General features: G+C 40.1%; 1 protein-coding gene across 3 annotated transcripts in view; it reads right to left on the reverse strand.

The window, feature by feature from the left end:
* Positions 1-337: 337 nt before the first annotated feature.
* OSBPL9 (oxysterol binding protein like 9) overlaps positions 338-17,750 on the reverse strand; it is a gene marked incomplete at both ends in the record, with an annotated part of 55,747 nt that continues 38,334 nt past the window's right edge. For 2 of the 3 annotated variants that reach the window (XM_079535704.1, XM_079535702.1), the window contains 17 exons: positions 338-412; positions 520-655; positions 1,060-1,151; positions 1,394-1,472; positions 1,808-1,948; positions 2,052-2,115; positions 2,464-2,574; positions 2,843-2,927; positions 4,068-4,242; positions 4,481-4,566; positions 5,229-5,347; positions 5,522-5,634; positions 7,386-7,545; positions 8,364-8,462; positions 8,963-9,056; positions 11,920-11,958; positions 15,962-16,012. In XM_079535704.1, coding sequence (XP_079391830.1) covers positions 338-412; positions 520-655; positions 1,060-1,151; positions 1,394-1,472; positions 1,808-1,948; positions 2,052-2,115; positions 2,464-2,574; positions 2,843-2,927; positions 4,068-4,242; positions 4,481-4,566; positions 5,229-5,347; positions 5,522-5,634; positions 7,386-7,545; positions 8,364-8,462; positions 8,963-9,056; positions 11,920-11,958; positions 15,962-16,012 — 1,719 coding nt within the window. The remainder of the gene's footprint in view (positions 413-519; positions 656-1,059; positions 1,152-1,393; positions 1,473-1,807; positions 1,949-2,051; positions 2,116-2,463; positions 2,575-2,842; positions 2,928-4,067; positions 4,243-4,480; positions 4,567-5,228; positions 5,348-5,521; positions 5,635-7,385; positions 7,546-8,363; positions 8,463-8,962; positions 9,057-11,919; positions 11,959-15,961; positions 16,013-17,750) is intronic. The other variant, XM_079535703.1, reaches the window with a different exon arrangement.

Raw genomic sequence — 17,750 nt, forward strand, 5'->3', positions numbered from 1 at the left:
GCATCTGATAGCAAATGTCAAGGCCTTCACAGTGGTTATACAAGGTGTATGTCACAGCCCAGATGCTCGAGAAGCACCAGTGGGAGGGCTCCAGCAGCCTGCATACACTACCAGTCCAGCAGAGTCCAACAGAAGTCACCGTGCAGCCAAGACATTTCCTGTTTTGTTTAGTTGCTTATCTGCATCACTAAGTCCGCTATCCCTGAGATAGGAACCACTGTAACTGGAGGGGACAGGTGCTCCAAACGTTACGTACGTGACAACAGATGACTGTCTTGGTATCAGATGTGAACTCTGCTAAGTCAAGGCCTGAACATTTTCTGTTTTTCTAACCCACTCAGTGTTTACTGGCAGCGAGTCGTTTCAGTAGCGGCTCATCGTAAACCCAGCATTCTCCATCTTCATGGAATAACTAGAGAAAAGAGAATAACTAAGAATAAGCTTCTTGTGCCTAAACTGTAAAGGGACAATAAGACACTACAGGTTATGAGACATGAACACTCTTTGAAAAAAGCTTACCCTTGTTTCCCATGGGGTCTCATTCTCCTTTCTGGCTCTGGCTTCAGCTCTTTGTCTTTCTTCAAGTGCGTGCTTTGCAGCTGTAGCTGCATCAATGTCTCTTATTTTTAAGTTGTAGGTCACGTCTTTCCATAAGCTGAAAACAGACATTTGAATGGAGAAGAGACAGCTTTATAGAAGCATGGTGCTGTGAGACTGCAGACACATTACTGCGTGTTAGTTATCACCGTTTGAGCTGATCACTGATCCAAAGGACAGAAATACAACACGTATTAAACCACAGCTGCACTGCCTATTGCCAGAAACAGGGAGATTGTAGCAAAGTTCTCTGGACCTCCCAGTGAGGATGTGACCAAGAGACATCTCCTCTTCCCTGTTAAAGCCCCAACCTGCTCGTGCTTCGGTTCCTCCCTCAGTGAGGGCCAAGGCAGAGTGCAGCTGTCCATGCTGTGAGCAGTGAGGAGCACCTGCTCCATCACACTGCACACTGCTCAGCTGCACAAAGTAGAGCTGAATTGTCAGTTTAACTAAAGTTCTTACCAGCGAGACTCAAAGTCCTCTTGGTCCTCCAATTTCCTTACCTTCTTCTTAATTATAGGCATTTTCTTGGTATCTATAAAGACAGTATTCTCCTAGTGAGAGAGTAAAAAAAGAAAACAAGGACATCAGTTATTTATCTGGACTTATAATTTATGTACCCTCACATTCCTGTATACTGGTTGTTCACAACACTGGTTGTGTCCAGGACTTAAATCCCGAATTCAGCATTCCTGTAATCTTTTGAGCATCTTCCCATGAGTTCCCATCTGCTAATGTTTATTTTGTATCTTATACACACACAGTTTTCCCTTTAAAAAAAAAAAAGGTACTTTACCCCAGTTGAGTATTTTGCATACATGACACCATTCCATTCTCCTTCAACTGAGCAGAAGGGTTTCTTGTCATTAGGAGAACTAGGAAGAAAAAAAAAAACAACAGACATTTCCCAGTTTTATTACAGTAACTAAAAAGCCCAAATTATCAAAACTTCATCTTAGATAATTCAGAGCTGAAAACTTAAATTTCTTTCGGGATACAGCTTAGAGTACTTAAGAGCATGCCAAGCTAGAATGCAGCTTGCTTTCCTCACGAATCCTCTGGCTGTACATGGCATCCCGTGGCACACAATCATCACAGCCCAAGCTGTTGGGTACAGATGTTTCAGGATTTCACAGTGTTGACTTTAAAAAGCACAGTCAGCATTTAAGTAAAAAAACCTCAAATGAACTGAAGAAAGTTGCTTGCTTACAAGATTTCAGCTGTAATTCTGTGCTTCTTTCCTCCGTAAAATGGTTTTGTGTGGAAGACAATGGAAGCATTATAGCCTGTCTTTGAGCAGCTAATACTGCATTCTCCACCAAGCTCTATCCATGGCACAGTGAGAATAGACCTGCAATATAAACATACGTGTACACATGTAGTGCCTGTAAGTGATGAATATAAGATGTGTTACAAGACAAGAAAAATGAAAATACCAAACAGTATTTACTTGCCTTCCATAACCATTAGGAAAGGTCAAAATATAGTGTTCGTCATAATCCAGGCATGTGACACACCCTGTTAAAAAGACAAAAAGAATTAAAAACATCCAGCAAAACCTTCATAAAGCTTCTCATAACAATCTCCTGAGATGCTTCATTAAAAAGAGATACCATAAAAAGGAAAGGTGGAGGGCTTTATTCCTCACAGAGCCTGGGAATGCCCAGCTGCCAGACAAGGCAGGGAAGATTGTGCTGTTTGCAGCAAGAATTTGGCTCTAGAAGATCTTCAATTCCTAGGTACACAAGTTCTAGTTTTATGAACTCAAACACCTATGTCCCATAGGACGATTTAAAATATTTTTAGTCAAAGTTCTAGTTGCAGAATGTAGATTTTCATTCTACTGTTAAATTTGCACACACTTACCTTGCCCTATGTTATGAACTCCAATTGACATTCCTAAGAATTTTGACTTGGTCCATATGTGAGCATTGAATTGAATCCTCTTGTTAAAACACTCTGCATAAAATGCTGAAACTGAAGAAAAAGATATTAAGATCAGCAGCACAAGAAATTAATTAAGAAATTAAGAAATTAATACTGCTTCCAAATTCCTGTGTCAGGAAATATCTAAAAGTGCCTAAGAATATGTGGCAGCAGTTTGAATTTGTTTCTCTCTGAAAGATGCTTACAGAAAAAAAACCTTTCAGCTTTGAGATTCAGAGAGAACATAAAAATCCAAGATTTAAACCAGGTTTTGACTTCACTGTTGCCCTTTCTGTTAGCAAAGTTACTGTCAACTTACTTGGAGGATGGTGAGAGACCTGCTCTGCCACAAATGTTACGCTGCTTTTGCTGACCCACGGAACTGGTCCTTCTGAAACTGGCTCCTGTGTGATAGGAGAGAGGATTTTCATCATTGACAGTGTTAACAAAACACCAGGCAGTAACAGGATGCTTCCAAGCAAAGCTGCGTCCCAGTTTAAAGTAGGCTTCTAAAATCAAATTTCAATTGGGTTTTGTATATTTGTCAGTTTGCTAATTTAACGTGGGGTAACTCATTCCTGAAATTGTGATGCTTTCCAAAGAACATACAATTTCTGCTCTCTGGGTTTTAAGTGAAAAAGTATTTTGGGTGATGGCCATGATACTGAAACAATAGTTAAAAAAACATGCATAAACTTGATTAAAAAGTAATATTTAAATTCCCTTTTTTATTAGCTAGTAACAGATAGGTGGCAGAGCTCATTTCATTTTTGCTTCTCAGCAAGTCTGACACATGTATCAGTAATGCAGATCATACGTCTCACACAGCCATGTAACACAATTCGTCTCCCGTGGCAAATCACAAGTAGTAATTTGTCAGCATTGCATTTTTCCTTCCATTGCTTCTGTCTTTATTCCAAGAAAAAGAGAGTTTAAACATTCACCTCAGAAACAAGCAAAAGACTTTGTATGATCTCATGCACTAGCAGACTGACCCAGACCTAGACATCCTTCACTGAAGCAGGCCTATTCCTTTGGAGCCAGACACAGATATGTAACTAAAGTTACACGTGCAAGCTCAGAATTTGAGAAGACTTTGTACCTTTCAAACTTCAGGAGAAGATTTTAAGACAAGAATTAAATATACTGGATAAACTGTGCTGCTTTCCATGCTTTAAGTGATGGAAAAAAAACCTCATGTTCAAAATACATAGCATTGGAGAACTGATAAAAATCCGAGCTTTAAGAGAAAAATTACTAGAAAACTGTTCAGGAAATAAAGTAACATTTTCAGCAAGTCAGATAGTTCTTCCAAAAACCTGAAGGCTCTGATTTTGTTATGCACAGTATTTCAAACCTCTGCCCGAAGAAAAGGAAGAAGAGGGAGGCAGGAAAAAAAAAAAAAAATCAGTTAAGAAATTGCCACAATTGGTGAATTTTGCTCCTTGAACACAGCATACGCAGTTTCAGTCAGTAAACTGAGAAAGCTTTTGGAATCAATGCACGGGTGATAAGCACCAAAAAAGGTACACTAGAAAACTAACCGTATCATCTTCACCTTCAGTGCCTGGTAGCACCCAGTGGCATCGGAAGATCTCACCCAGAATGGGATTGTAGGGCTTTTTTGCAACTGACCCTTTTCTTCCGGCATGAAAAGCTGAGAGATACCATTTAACCACTTGAACCATTCTTTCTTTTGGATCCTTCTGGTCACTAATGCTTCATAGTCCAAAACAGAGAAAAGAAGAAAAGGCAACACGTCATGTAAGTAGGTATCTCAAACGTGGGAAAGTTTTTGGATGGTTAATTGCTTTACAGCTAACGGTTTCACTAGATTACTATGACTGTTTTTCAAGTTCAGATCAGTACTTAAGCATTTTTCTTCAAAATTAGTGTTCTATATTTGACAGCCCACAGTGTAAGAACCAGTTAATGCTCCACTCTAAACGTTGAATACCTGACAAACAAGTCCGGATGCGCAAAGAAATCCGCATACATTTCCAACAGTGATCTTCTTTCCAGGATAAACGTTGGAAGAACCACCTGAGTAACGAAAACGAGCTCTTACAGACAGATCAAAGTATTTTACATCCTGCACAAAATCATTCTACATATTAATTGTAAATGGCTTACAAGCCACCCAAGTCTTTGTGTGTCTGTGGGGAAATTTTGCTCTCAAACTCGCCATTGAATTCCCACTTAAAAAGGTCACATTCAGGAACCATCCAGCTCTTTAGTTCTACATGTAGCAGCTGAAATAAGCAAGCAACTTAACTCCATGAAATCCCACTTCAGCCAAGTGTTTCACTACAGGCTTAACGCCTGCTTTTACTTGATGCACATGTCTTATTGAACGTTACCATACTTTGGGGTATCACAGATCTTGTTCTCTTCGAACTGATCCTTGAACTGCCTGTAAATCTGGGGTAACAGGGATGCTGTATGCAGTAGCAACATTCCACCTGTCCTTCTGCCTCCTACAGCAGTTATTTTCAACAGACCTTGTCCAATCAGATTTTAGGAGTCAGATTTACTTATTCAACATTCATTTTTCCTCTCCCAGTAACAATTCCAATTAAAAATAAAATGCCATAGCATGACCAGCCATTAAGTGTACAGTTAGATTATCACTTAGTATTGAAGCAATTTATACAGAACTCAGGGCATTCCTCTCCCTCCCCACTGGCAACAGTAGGCAAGTTTACCTTTGTTAGATCCATTCCTAATCTGACTTGTGACAAGAGATGCATGATAACACTCTTATGTTCTTCCACTGATTCTCCTTCTGCATCATCATCTCTATCATCAGGAGGATCGAAGAGATCTAAAAAGACCAAATTGCTTTTTTCTCTAAACCTTCAAAGACTCTCTATATTTTACTAGTGCAGTCATTAGAAAGGTTATTTTCCACAAATATCTTGTTGCATACATATACTGACACAGTTTACAGACAGATAACAATTAAGAGTTCCTTATAAAGTTCACACAGGCCACTTACCAGCATCGTTTGTCCCATTGGACATGGAAGAATTGAGTGACTCTGTGGTATCTGGACGTTTCAAACTACTCCCTGTGCTGCTGCGAGTCAGGACTGCAGCAGATCCTGAAGAACTAAAGAAGAAGAAGTTCTTGCAATTCACAATGAGAAAATTCAGAAATCATTATAATACTATTATACATAGGCTTCAGTTTTCTAAGGAGTTTGCATGCTATTTCACAGAAAACTGCGTAGCATCTCTTAAAATCTTTGGGGAAAGGCAGGCAACTCTTCGACTTGAGCAAGGCCTTTGACGTGTTCCCCCACCACATCCTTATCTCCAAATTGGAGGGATGTGGGTTTGATGGGTGGAGCACTCGATGGATAAGAAACTGGTTGAAAGGCCGCAGACAGAGGGTGGTCATCAATGGCTCTGTGTCCAGGTGGACGCCGCTAACAAGCGGTGTCCCCCGGGGCTCTGTCTTGGGACCGGTGCTTCAACATCTTTATCAGTGACATCGACGACAGAATCGAGTGCACCCTCAGCAATTTGCTGATGACACCAAGCTGAGCGGTGCAGTTGACACGGTTGAAGGAAGGGATGCCATTCAGAGGGACCTGGAGAGGCTGGAAAGGTGGGCCCGGGTGAACCTGATGAGGTTCAACACAGCAAAGTGCAGAGTTTTGCACTTGGGCCGGAGGAATCCCAGGCATCCATACAGAATGGAAGGAGCGGTGCTTGAGAGCAGCCCTGGGGAGAAGGACCTGGGGGTCCTGATAGATGAAAAACTTAACATGAGCCAGCAGTGTGCCCTTGGCTCAGAAAGCAAATGGTATCCTGGCTCCATCAGAAGAGGGGTGGCCAGCAGGGACAGGGAGGTGATTCTCCCCCTCTACTCTGCTCTTGTGAGGCCCCAACTGGAATACTGCGTCCAAGTGTGGAGCCCCCAGTACAAAAAAGACAGGGAGCTGTTGGAGAGGGTCCAGAGGAGGGCCACTAGGATGATCAGGGGACTGGAGCACCTCCCCTATGAGGACAGGCTGAGGGACCTGGGCTTGTTCAGCCTGGAGAAAAGAAGGCTGCAGGGTCACCTCATTACAGCCTTTCAATACCTAAAGGGAGCCTACAGAGGGGAGGGGAATCAACTCTTTGAAAGGGTTGATACGTGTAGGACGAGGGAAAATGGTTTTAAGTTGATGGAAGGAAGATTTAGATTGGACATCAGGGGGAAATTCTTTACAGAGAGAGTGGTGAGGTGCTGGAACAGGCTGCCCAGAGAGGCTGTGGATGCCCCGTCCCTGGAGGTGTTCAAGGCCAGGTTGGATGGGCCCTGGGCAGCCTGGTCTGGTATCAAATGGGGAGGTTGGTGGCCCTGCATGTGGCAGGGGGTTGGAGATTCATGATCCTTGAGGTCCCTTCCAACCCTGCCCATTCTGTGATTCTGTGAGCTTAAGGGGTTTTTGTTTTCGTTTTTATTATTTTATGAAACAATAATATCATTATTATTTTGTGACAGGGATTTGGCTATTTACACAAAATATACGTATGAAATACATCCTAGTCTCAGATTAATTCTCTGAGCTGGTGGCTTCCCTATTTCAGTAACAGATTGAGTCATGTCAATGTGTATTTCAGCTAGCTGGAATGGGAAGGAAACTGCCTCCCTGACAGACAACCATGCTGGGGGATAAGGTGTTCTCACTCTGCTTCATAAAGAGCGACTTGGCTTTTCTTTGTTTATTTTAAGTCAATCTGTCTTGTTCGATTAAACAACCACTACTAGTAGAGCCATACACATGAGATTAAAAAAAAAAACAAAACAACAAAACAACAACAAAAACAGAATCTGTATTCAGCACACACTGCATTCTTTCAGCTACTTACTCCATACATCTCTTTGGGGAAGAACTGCTCTGATAGAATTCGTCAGCATCATAGAATTCATCCTCACTGCTTGAGTAAGAAAAATCCGGCACTGTGTTTGGAGACAGGTTGACATGGCTTGGAGATGTGAGGCTGCTGCTGGGTGCTGACTGCCCGCTTCCTGTGGAGTATTAAGAATTACAAACTTAATTTAAGGAGAACAATCAAACAATAAACAAAACAACAAAAAACTAAATCCACCAATTCTCTAGGACTGATAAAATCAGTGAGGACTCAAGTAAACCCAGAAGCTAGGACAGCTTACAAAATTAGAAGCAATCATTAGTCAGGTTCATATTCAGCTTAGCTGAACAGATAACAAAAGAAATGTCACACCCCCCAAAAAATTAAGAGCATAGAACAGTGAAGTATAAGGACATACTTTCTCCAAAGTTGTAGATTAAAGGCAAAACAGCAATACTGAAAACTTTTCCAGATATACAGTGTGGTTTATATTGGAATGGACCTCCAGAAGTCACCTGGTCCAACTCCCACTTGAAGCACAAGTAAGTTTAAAGTTCAAACAGTTTGTTCAAATTCACATACAGTCAGATTTTAAATATCTCCCAAGATAAAGATTTCACAGTCTTTCTGCAGAATTTGATTGCTTTCACTGTATAGACAAACATGAATGTTTCAGAAAAAAAGTCAGACCATCTGACAAATGTAGATTAAAAGTCAAGCAGTCAATACGCAATAAATCAATCAATAAAATCACATCTCTAGAATTACTGATGAAAGATGAGCTCAATGGGAATGGCATCAATGGGAATGAGCAGCGAGTACTGCTCCCAAAGAGAGCGGACTGTAACATTCCTAACAGTTTGAGATCTTCCTTTATGACTGGCCTGTGCAGTGTTATTTAATAGCAGAGTAGACTACAGACAGCATACGTTCAGCTTTTTTTCCTGTACGTCAGTCACGTTCACAGAGCTGTACCTGTACTGTTTGGTGTTGGAGTCTGATTTCCAAGCGCCGCTACTACGGGTCCCACTGGTAAGGATGAGGGTCGCTGCTCTGACTTGCACAGCTGAGGTTCTAGGATATATTTTGAGACATTAAATACTGAAGTCACAGTCAATAGTGAGAATTGTGCTTTTTTGGTGAAGGAGATTCCACATTATGTCACTGCATAAAAAAAATCTTTGCCTAGACAAGTCTCCCAGAGAAACATACTTCTGACATTGTTAATTAAATTTTAAATTTCAAAAGCTGCCATTAGTTAGCTAAAAAGTGCTTCTTTTCCAAAAAATCATACTTTTATTTACTCTAGGAAAGAACATTAGAAGTATAAGCTAGTAACTCAGGACAAGTGTAACACATAGGCTTATCCACAGAACTAGAGGCAGTGTTACCTGAGGGCTGAGGAAGCTCCAGGCTTCCTGCTCTTTTTCCTTGCTTTGCACCACCAGGTGCAGTGAGCACCTGTATTGCATACATGTGACATAGAAACAATCCACCCTTATGCAGCCCTTCCATCTGGAGTGCAGCTGCATCCTGCTTGCCCGTGGGTATTTCTAGGAGCTTCTCTTCCATACCTGGAGGTATAACAGTGTGGGAAGGCATTGCACTGATCACCGGCTGTTCCAAAGGGCTGGGCTGATACACTGCATCGACTGGGTTTATAGTACTCTGAGATAAAAGAAACAAAAGCACTTTTTTTTTTTTCTCCCTCAATTTAAAAAAAAACAAAAACAAAAACAACAGCATAGATAGTAAGAACACCGTGAGCACAAGAAATACTTAAAGGCAAGGCAACAAATTCCTGAGAGAGAAAGTGAAACACAAATTGAGAGTTGAGGACACAAGAAATACTTTCAAAATAGTAATACCTTAATTCCTTACACAAATTTTTAGATATTGAACTGAATTTGCTACGGGTTTTACTTGTCCTGTGAAGAACTCGCTCTTCATGTTCTAGCTGCTGGTACCCCACTGCCCCTGAATACATGTTGCACACAACGCATGGAAAGCTGGACACAAATCAACCAGCAATTAGGACGGGTAACTTCTATTTTCAAAAGACTTCTTTTTTCTTTCCAGAAATTAACCTGGTCAGCCAAACTTAACCCACATATTCAGTCAGGAACCACTGGCGCATTTACAGTCACAAAGTGCCACTTGGTTGCCAAAATTCTTTTGAATGCAAGCTGACAGTTTTCAGCAGAGGACATCTCAACCTTGTTAAGGACACAGGCCTTTGGAAGCAAAGCACCAGTTTGAATCATCACTCTCAGAAGTCACTGGTTTCACTGGGAGTTTTCAGCTTTTATACCAGAAAAGCCTCCTGGAAACGTATATTGCAGTGATCTTTTAATCCATACAGGCATGATTTTGCCTTGCTTCAGTGATCTGTTACCATCTAAGCACTGTTTCTCATATATGTTTACATGTGACAACCTGAATTTCTGTATTACTCTGGCTCGTTACTTGGTACGAGGCGTGCAAGACCCTTTTCAATACATCCTGCAATTAGAAAACATTGATCTATGTCAAAACTGAAAATCTTTTGTTGCCTGCTTACTAGGAGATCTCACTACTGTACTTAAACCAAAATCTATCGAGCAAAGGAAGCAATACAATACTTTCTCCTCTCAACTTCCTACAAAAGAAAGACTCCATTCTTGCCTCTTCTCTGGTTAACTGTTTTCCTGAACCTTTCTCATATTAAAAAATCTGTGAAGCTCAGAAGACTTTTGATAGCACAGAGCTTATTTTGTATTAAAACAAGGGGATGTGACCTAGCAGAGGTTGTTAAGAGCTGGGGTAGTATGGTTAGGTAGTGGTTGGACTTGATGGACTTGATGATCTTTCAGGTCTTTTCCAACCTGAGCAATTCTGTCATTCTGTTGTTCTCTGGTTACCTTAAAAAAAAAAAATAATTCCTATTTAAAGAAACAAAGTATAAAAATCACCAAATTTTTGTTTTTTTGGTGTCATTAACAAAGAAACGGTCCAGGGCAAATACTGTTACTGCTCTGCGTTCCAGCACAAAGCCAACCTCCCTCAGACATGGCCTTAATGTCTTGTGCATCTATGCATGCAGCAAAGGCAGCTCCCTGTCCCACAAACATCACAGTTCAAAATCATTGTCCTGTTTACAGAGCTGAGAGTTCACAGTAAAGACAGTTCCATGATACACAACTCTGTTGCTGTATCCGTCTCCCTTAGGTTTTAGGGAAACTTGTAACGTGAGAAAGAAATGCAGAACACTGCTGTGATAAAGAAAAAAGAACTTCATCTTTTGACTTTGTTTGCAGGGTTGTAACTGTGTTCTTAAATAATTCTCCACTATGCAGCATGAACTGGAGGTTTCTCCTCAAATATTTTGGGCAATGCCTTCACGGTTTAGAAACGAAGGAAGACCTGAACATATCATACTGATTTTAACAACGGGGTTAAAAAAAAAATCCAAGCACGTAGGAGCAGCCAAGCTGTCATTCCAGCATGGCAACAAGATCAAACTGAAATCCTGACCTCTACCCAAGACAGTACTGACATCAGGAGAACCACAATTTCAGCCTTCACAACATCTTGTTGCATCATTTAATACTTCTTCAGCATAAGCCAGAGCACAGACAGCAAGAAAGCAGAAAAGCAAATTTAGACTCTGGTAAGTTGCAGTACCTGTATTAAAATTTGCAAGCTATAGATCTGCTGTCTGCATCAGCTCTACCATAGGACACTGCCACAGGGCAGGGCTGCACGCTCTCTTTTCCAGAACCTACTCTATTACACCAAGGTCTGAACAATGTGACACACAGGGGAACTGCTTATGTTACTTGCAGCAAGTATGAGGCCAAAACCTCTATGTGCATCTTTACTCCAAAGTTCATGACAGGAAACCATACCAGCAAAGCTGTATACAAAGCAAAGACAAGCAAGGCTTTGCAATTATTATCAACTGTACAAAAACAAATTTTAATTTTTAGAATCATGTTTTACTGAACCAATTTCATATTAAAAGCACCTGAAATGTACGTAAGTGACAAAAAAAGAGAACAAAGAAAGAGAAGTGACTTAAACCAAAGAGGACAAAAGTTACATTAAAAATGCAGAAGTTATATTAAAGAAGGAACACTGCTTAAACAGACAGAATACAACTGTGTTGAATGAGCAGCACTGCAGAAAAGACAAGTTACTGGAAGCACACGGATAGCTGATCTATTTTATGCATGGAGATATTTCAGATGGAACACAGAACTATTTATATACCAGTGATTTCCCTTTCATCTGCTCACATGGCAGACTTCTCTATGTGTTCAGTCATAACAATGCCATTTAAAACACTCAGTATAAAACTGGCACTATATTCTCTAACAGCAAGGCTGTGAGTGAATCTCAGAAGTTAACGACTCAACGGGAATTTCAGGAAGATGCTTGAAGCAGTAAATTAGAGAAAGGAAGAACAACACTGCAAAATGAGTGGAAAGTCAGGTCTCTGTTCACATGTTCTGCAGAAGTACAGGGAGATAAAGATTAGATTTAAACTTACTATAAGTCCATCTGCGTGCTTCTCCTCATTATTTTGGTCCTTAAGGAAAAAATGTTAAGAGTATCAACAAATCAATCTTGTATGACGTAGCAGTTTTGTGTTATGTGAGAGCTCCAAAAGCAGGCTTCTCCCAGGAACCTCTACATTTTCAGCCATAAGATGTTAGTGTTCCTCACCATGGGGTACAGTAACCAAACTTGGAGAGAACAACTCCATGCGTCATCACCACACTCTGTACATAAGTCTTTTACGAGGATCTGTTCAAACAAGCTCAATAAGCTTTAAAAACATCCCTTCTACCCTGCAGAACAGTCACATCTCACAATGCAGGTTCTTCCCAACTAGCTAAGAGTCCCCAAACCAAGATCTGCAGCACTGGTGAGTCCCTGAGAACTGGAGAACAACAATTAGCAAAAGTTTTCAAAAGCATGTTTTGCTTTTGAAAGGCAACAGTACTTTCATAGATTTAATGTTCTGAACCTTTTCATATCTACTAGATTTAAACCTTTTAATAATATGTACAGTCTAGTGTGGCTTATTTTTGCTTAGAAATGTTATGAGAAGGAGCAAGCAGTGCTGGAATAAACTGTCATCACAGGCAATTAAACTAGTAACAGTTAAGCTCACATCAGCCTATAGCCAGCACAGGTACCAGCACCAGCATTAAATTTCACTGCACGCTAGGTGAAATTTCTTCACTTCTGCTGTAAGTTCCCATTAGCCAGTATCCTGGTGTCAACTTTAAGACTTCTCTACAGATTGTTCTCTAGATTTCCAGTTAAAGTTGCAAAAAGGATCGAGGGGAAAAAAGCAGTAAATAACATGAACTGAGGTAGCACATACTTACGTCTCAATACTTTGTACACCCTTCCTTAGCTTAAACACTTGGTAGAAATCTGCTCAGATTTCACATCAGCTAGCTGACCTTTCCTAAGCAGGGCTGTCCATGATAAAAAACAATACTAAGGGCAGTGAGTTCCAGTGGGTTGTAAACTTGCAAACAAGGAAGGAAAAAATATCGATTTTTCCCCGCCTCCAAACAAACAAAGTCTCCCCATCCCGTTACCCTCACTAATCCCTAGGATATAAAACACAAAGAAGCTGCTTTCATACTGATGCTTGCCATCCTATTTCCACAGCACAGCATCAGCTACACAGCTTTCAAATGAAAGAAGGAAATGCCACCAAAGTAGGCAGGCAGAAATGACCAGAAATGGTGAAGGCAAAGATGTGAAGCTAAATATGTGAATATAAGAATTACCACATGGAACACGTCTTCCATATTTCTGACAGTTTATCACATCCCTGACAGACCACTATTCACATTTGTACATTTAGTATCAGTAAAGTTGGGCTTTATCCCGTTATGCAGTTATCATACACAGCCAGGGGTGAACCCAACCCAATGCTGCTCTCCTCCCACTCAGTTTGGCTTAATTGCTTTTTCTAAGTCAAGAATATTACAATACATACAAAGTATTTACTGCATTATTTTCAGAGTGCCCTGGGTTACCTCAAATACCAGAGGCACAATTATGCCCTGCATCTCCCAGCAACTTTAACAAAAAACTGCCCAATTCCTAAAGCAGGTTGCCAGTGTGAGAAACAGCTTAATGCACAGTAAGAATTAGGTTTCCTCAACACACCACCAAATAGCAACTGGTTGAAAAATGATGAAAAATGAGGTGTTCTGAGATAGAAATGTAACAATTTTCAAGGTACGCAAAAAAATAAGAATTTTGAAGTCTGTCTCCTAATGAGAAAGGAGCTGTAGCAGTAAAAAGGGCAGGCATGATGGGGAGAGGGAAAGAGGGTGTGTGTTAACATAATGATTTTAATTTCAGCAGTGTAAGTCAGCAGCCGTATCTGCCTTACAGCTCTGGGAGCAAATCTTCCAGATTCTTAGAAGGTTGTATGCTGGAGAACAGAAAGCTATCAGACACAGAACAGTTTTATATACTTAGAACTTCACAGACATGGAACTAACAGAACAGAGAGAAAAAGAAACCAATCAAAAGAAAACACAAAAATCACTGGCAATTTTTTCATTACCTACAGCAGTAAGAAATCAAAATACCAACAGAGGTGAGGGAGAGAGGGAAACGGATGGGACAGAAAGGCCATGTCATCAACAAATACGTTTGTGTAAGAGAGAGAAAGGAAGGAGATGGAAGTGATAAAACAGAAGGGAAAAATTACTGCTCTAGATTTTTAGATATGATTATTTCTTAGGAAAAGAACCAAAAATTAAACACCAGTCATTTTACAGTGATTAATATTAATTGCTAGTACTGAAGGAAGGAATTCAACGTGATTCAGTGTTACATAAATCAAGAATGTCAGTATTTTTCTGGGACCCAGATACCTACCTTTATGCTTATATGACAGCTAGAGCCACAAAGCACTGAATCTCATCAAAAAATGACTATAACTGTCACTACAAGTTCAATTCTGTCCTTGGCAAACCATCGAACCAGCTTCAACATGACATTAGCATCAGTGCACGATAAGCAGTCGCACTGTCCTTAGCCCATTGAACTTACCCACATAGAAGAAATGGGATTTCATCTTCAATGGGAAAAAGATTGGAACTCTTTCAAATTTACTACTAATTGCACAGTAGAACATTCAAATAATAATAAAGTAAGAAATATTTCATGGGAATTAAATCTCCACGTAAATAACAACTACTAAACACATTTATGTAGAAGTAACAAGAAATGAGCAAGTCATTTGTTACGCAGGGTTTCTCCAACAGCTACCTTAACACAGCAAGTCAGGTACATCTGTGTGAGACAGCAGCCCTATTCAGTCTGTCTACAGTTGACTCCTCCAAATCCAAAAGAATGGCACATTATCTACCAGTTTCATTATGCTAAAACACTTTAAATACATTCAGTACTAAATAATAGCAAAATATTAGGTACTGTCAAGCCTCTTTTTGCTGTCACTGCTGTGAAAGGTTCAAATAGCATCACTGTACTTTAAACTAAACTGTTCTCATTCTACATTAACGTGGCACAAAACTGCTTCTATGTACCCTACTATTTGTAAAGACTTTTTTGGATGAACTCGTTAGCTAATGCACCTTTCCTTCAGAGCTTTACCATCTTTTAGGCTACTGATGTGAAATCTAAATTTCACAAGATATTCAATGACCTTTTAAGTAACGACTTCTGCCTCCACAGCAACCTGATTTTGAAGGCTTCAAATACTCTGATTTTCACTAGCCTCAAAATTATGTAAAATGCATCTGTATCTGTAATGAAGATAAGCAACAGTACCTGGAGGAAAGCCATGGAAAGAGAAAGTTTAGATGACAGAAAAACGATGCATTCACTTATTCTGAATAAATTAGTATGTGTTCTGACTGTCTTAAATTCTCATGCTTTGAAAAACACTGCCCGTCTTCACTTTGCTTCTTGTGTGTAAATCAGCATCTTAAATAATAAATCCTAAATACAGCACGACCTGACCAAAAAAATCTGACTCTCACTAGATACACAAAAGTAACTAAAGTACAGTGAAAAGTGTACCTGCATCACCCATATTGCATTCTCAAATAGAACAGCCTATTTCAAGATCTTCCAAACGTGGTCATAAATTTCAGATCTATAAAAACCTTGTCTAACCAGTTTAGATTATTAGTGTCATCATTTTCCCTTTCCCTACTCCTGCTAGTCACACTCTTCAATGAAACAGAAAGAACAGTTAGTTCTGTTAAGCTTAGATTCTACTGCTCTTCAGCTGAAATTCTGATCTACTCTGAAAACTCTGCAAGTTCATCTCAAAACTGAAGAAAAAAAAAGACAGACCTCTGTCATCAACACAACTATTAATAGGAGCAGACCAAATGGCTGTGGAGCTCACTCAGTGTGTCAGAAACTTCATTAAAACACATCAGCACAAATCAGCTTAGAACATTTTTTGGATTCATATTCTGGAATGCGTATAGAACATTTACATTTCAAACTCTCAGAAGATAAAATGTTCTCACAGATGAATGCCACGTAATAGAATCAAAATAAGTTACAGTACTTACTTTAGCAATCTGTAGCAAGACAATGCAGTGTTTTATTGATTCTACCATGCTCTAAGAAAACAAGAAAAAACAAAAAACCTTCTATCAGCATCATGTATTTTCCATAGTTGCACAGAATATTAATGGAAATATTTGCCAAAACCTAAATAGACACTTCTGTAGAAGCCCTACTTTCCCTCCCCTCACCCGCCCCTTCATTCTGTACTTCTTTTGCCAAGGACAGAGGCACAGCAGCAGGAAACTGAAGTTTCCAAAAGCCACATAAAGGTCAGCATTCCAAGGAGAAATGGAAGTCAGCTTCTAACTTTCACACAAATGCAAGCAGGCAAATTCTGAGCAAAGATTGGACCTAATGCATTTAGCAGTACTACTTCTTTAGTTTTGATGAGAGGGATCCCTCATTTACATACTTGACAAGTTCTCTCTGTAAGATGAAGATAAGGGGGAAGGGAAGAAGGAAAAAGTAATGAAAGTAATTAGTGTGAAGGGTAATGGATGTTCTGCAGAAAATGTGACAGTGCGAGTTCTGATACTTCATACAAATAAGGAACAGTAGAATACCAGAGAAAAAGCTGAACATGTGAGGCAGAAGCAACAGTAATGAAATAAGAAGGAGCACTGGAAAACATATAATCAGCATATAAAGAGATTCAGCATGACAAAACATGTAAAAAGAGAAAATTAAGGAAAGAGCAAGAAAGTATACCTTCTTAAGAGAGTTGGCTTATGTGCTTCTGCACCATGTCACCTGGAAACCAAGGGCCCTACAGAGAATTATCTTGGGCCATGTCATGCTAGGCACAACTAACAGGACAGAGCTACAACCATTATCCACCACAACATCCTGGGGAAAGCAGAGAAGGTCTGGCCTAGCTCGTATTTAATTAGCACTAATAAGCAGACTCCTGCAGAGCTGTCTGAACTCATGCTACAGTTCAGTACAAGACAAACTTGAGTATTTAGGAGCAAATGCCAGCAAAGGATTGGAAACAAAAATTATAGGAAAGATGATTATGGAAAGCTGGGATTGTATAACCTGAAGAGAAGAATGTTCAAGGGAGACCTTATCAGTGGGTTTCAGCCTCTGATAGAAGAGGGAAGTCAGGAAGACAGCAGATTTTTTGCACTGGTATCCAGTGACAGAACAGCAAGCAGTAGCCACAAACCAAAATAATGGAAGACCCAAGGGGATTCAGTCCTGGGCAACCAGCTCTAGCTGAGCCTGCTCTGAGCATGAGGCTGGACTGCAGACCTCCAAAGTCTCTTCCAAACTCAGCTATTCTATGATTTTACAATTCTAAGATGCTAGACCTAAATCTGAAAGCAGAACCAGAACAGGCTGCCCTTTTGATGTTACACTACTGGATCTAATACAGGTTTCCAGAAACCAGAGCACCCATGAGATAGTGCTCTGCAGGAACTTGGACCGATATGAGAGCTGAAAGTCAGTTGGGCCCCAAGCTGACCCTGTACTGTGCTCCTTGAAATCCACACTGAGGTGAGATTTTTCCATTGTCCACGGTAATCCACTAAGAACTACTTAGACAGGTGAGGAAAAAGGGAAGGTGAGGACAGCAGTGGAAGATTAACAGGCAAATCAGTGCTCTGAAAGAATGCACAAGCATTCAAGAAATAGAAAAAGGTCCTACAAAAGACTCAGCATAAAAGACAAGGTGAGAAAGAAGACTAGAAAAATATGACAACATTCAATTGGAGAGGAAACACTGATTTATCAGAACTCAGAGAAAATTAATCCAAGGCAAAGTGGTAATTTTCCACAATTGTTACA

This window comes from Tetrao urogallus (genome assembly GCF_951394365.1).
Source record: "Tetrao urogallus genome assembly, chromosome: 5".
Lineage (NCBI taxonomy): Eukaryota > Metazoa > Chordata > Aves > Galliformes > Phasianidae > Tetrao > Tetrao urogallus.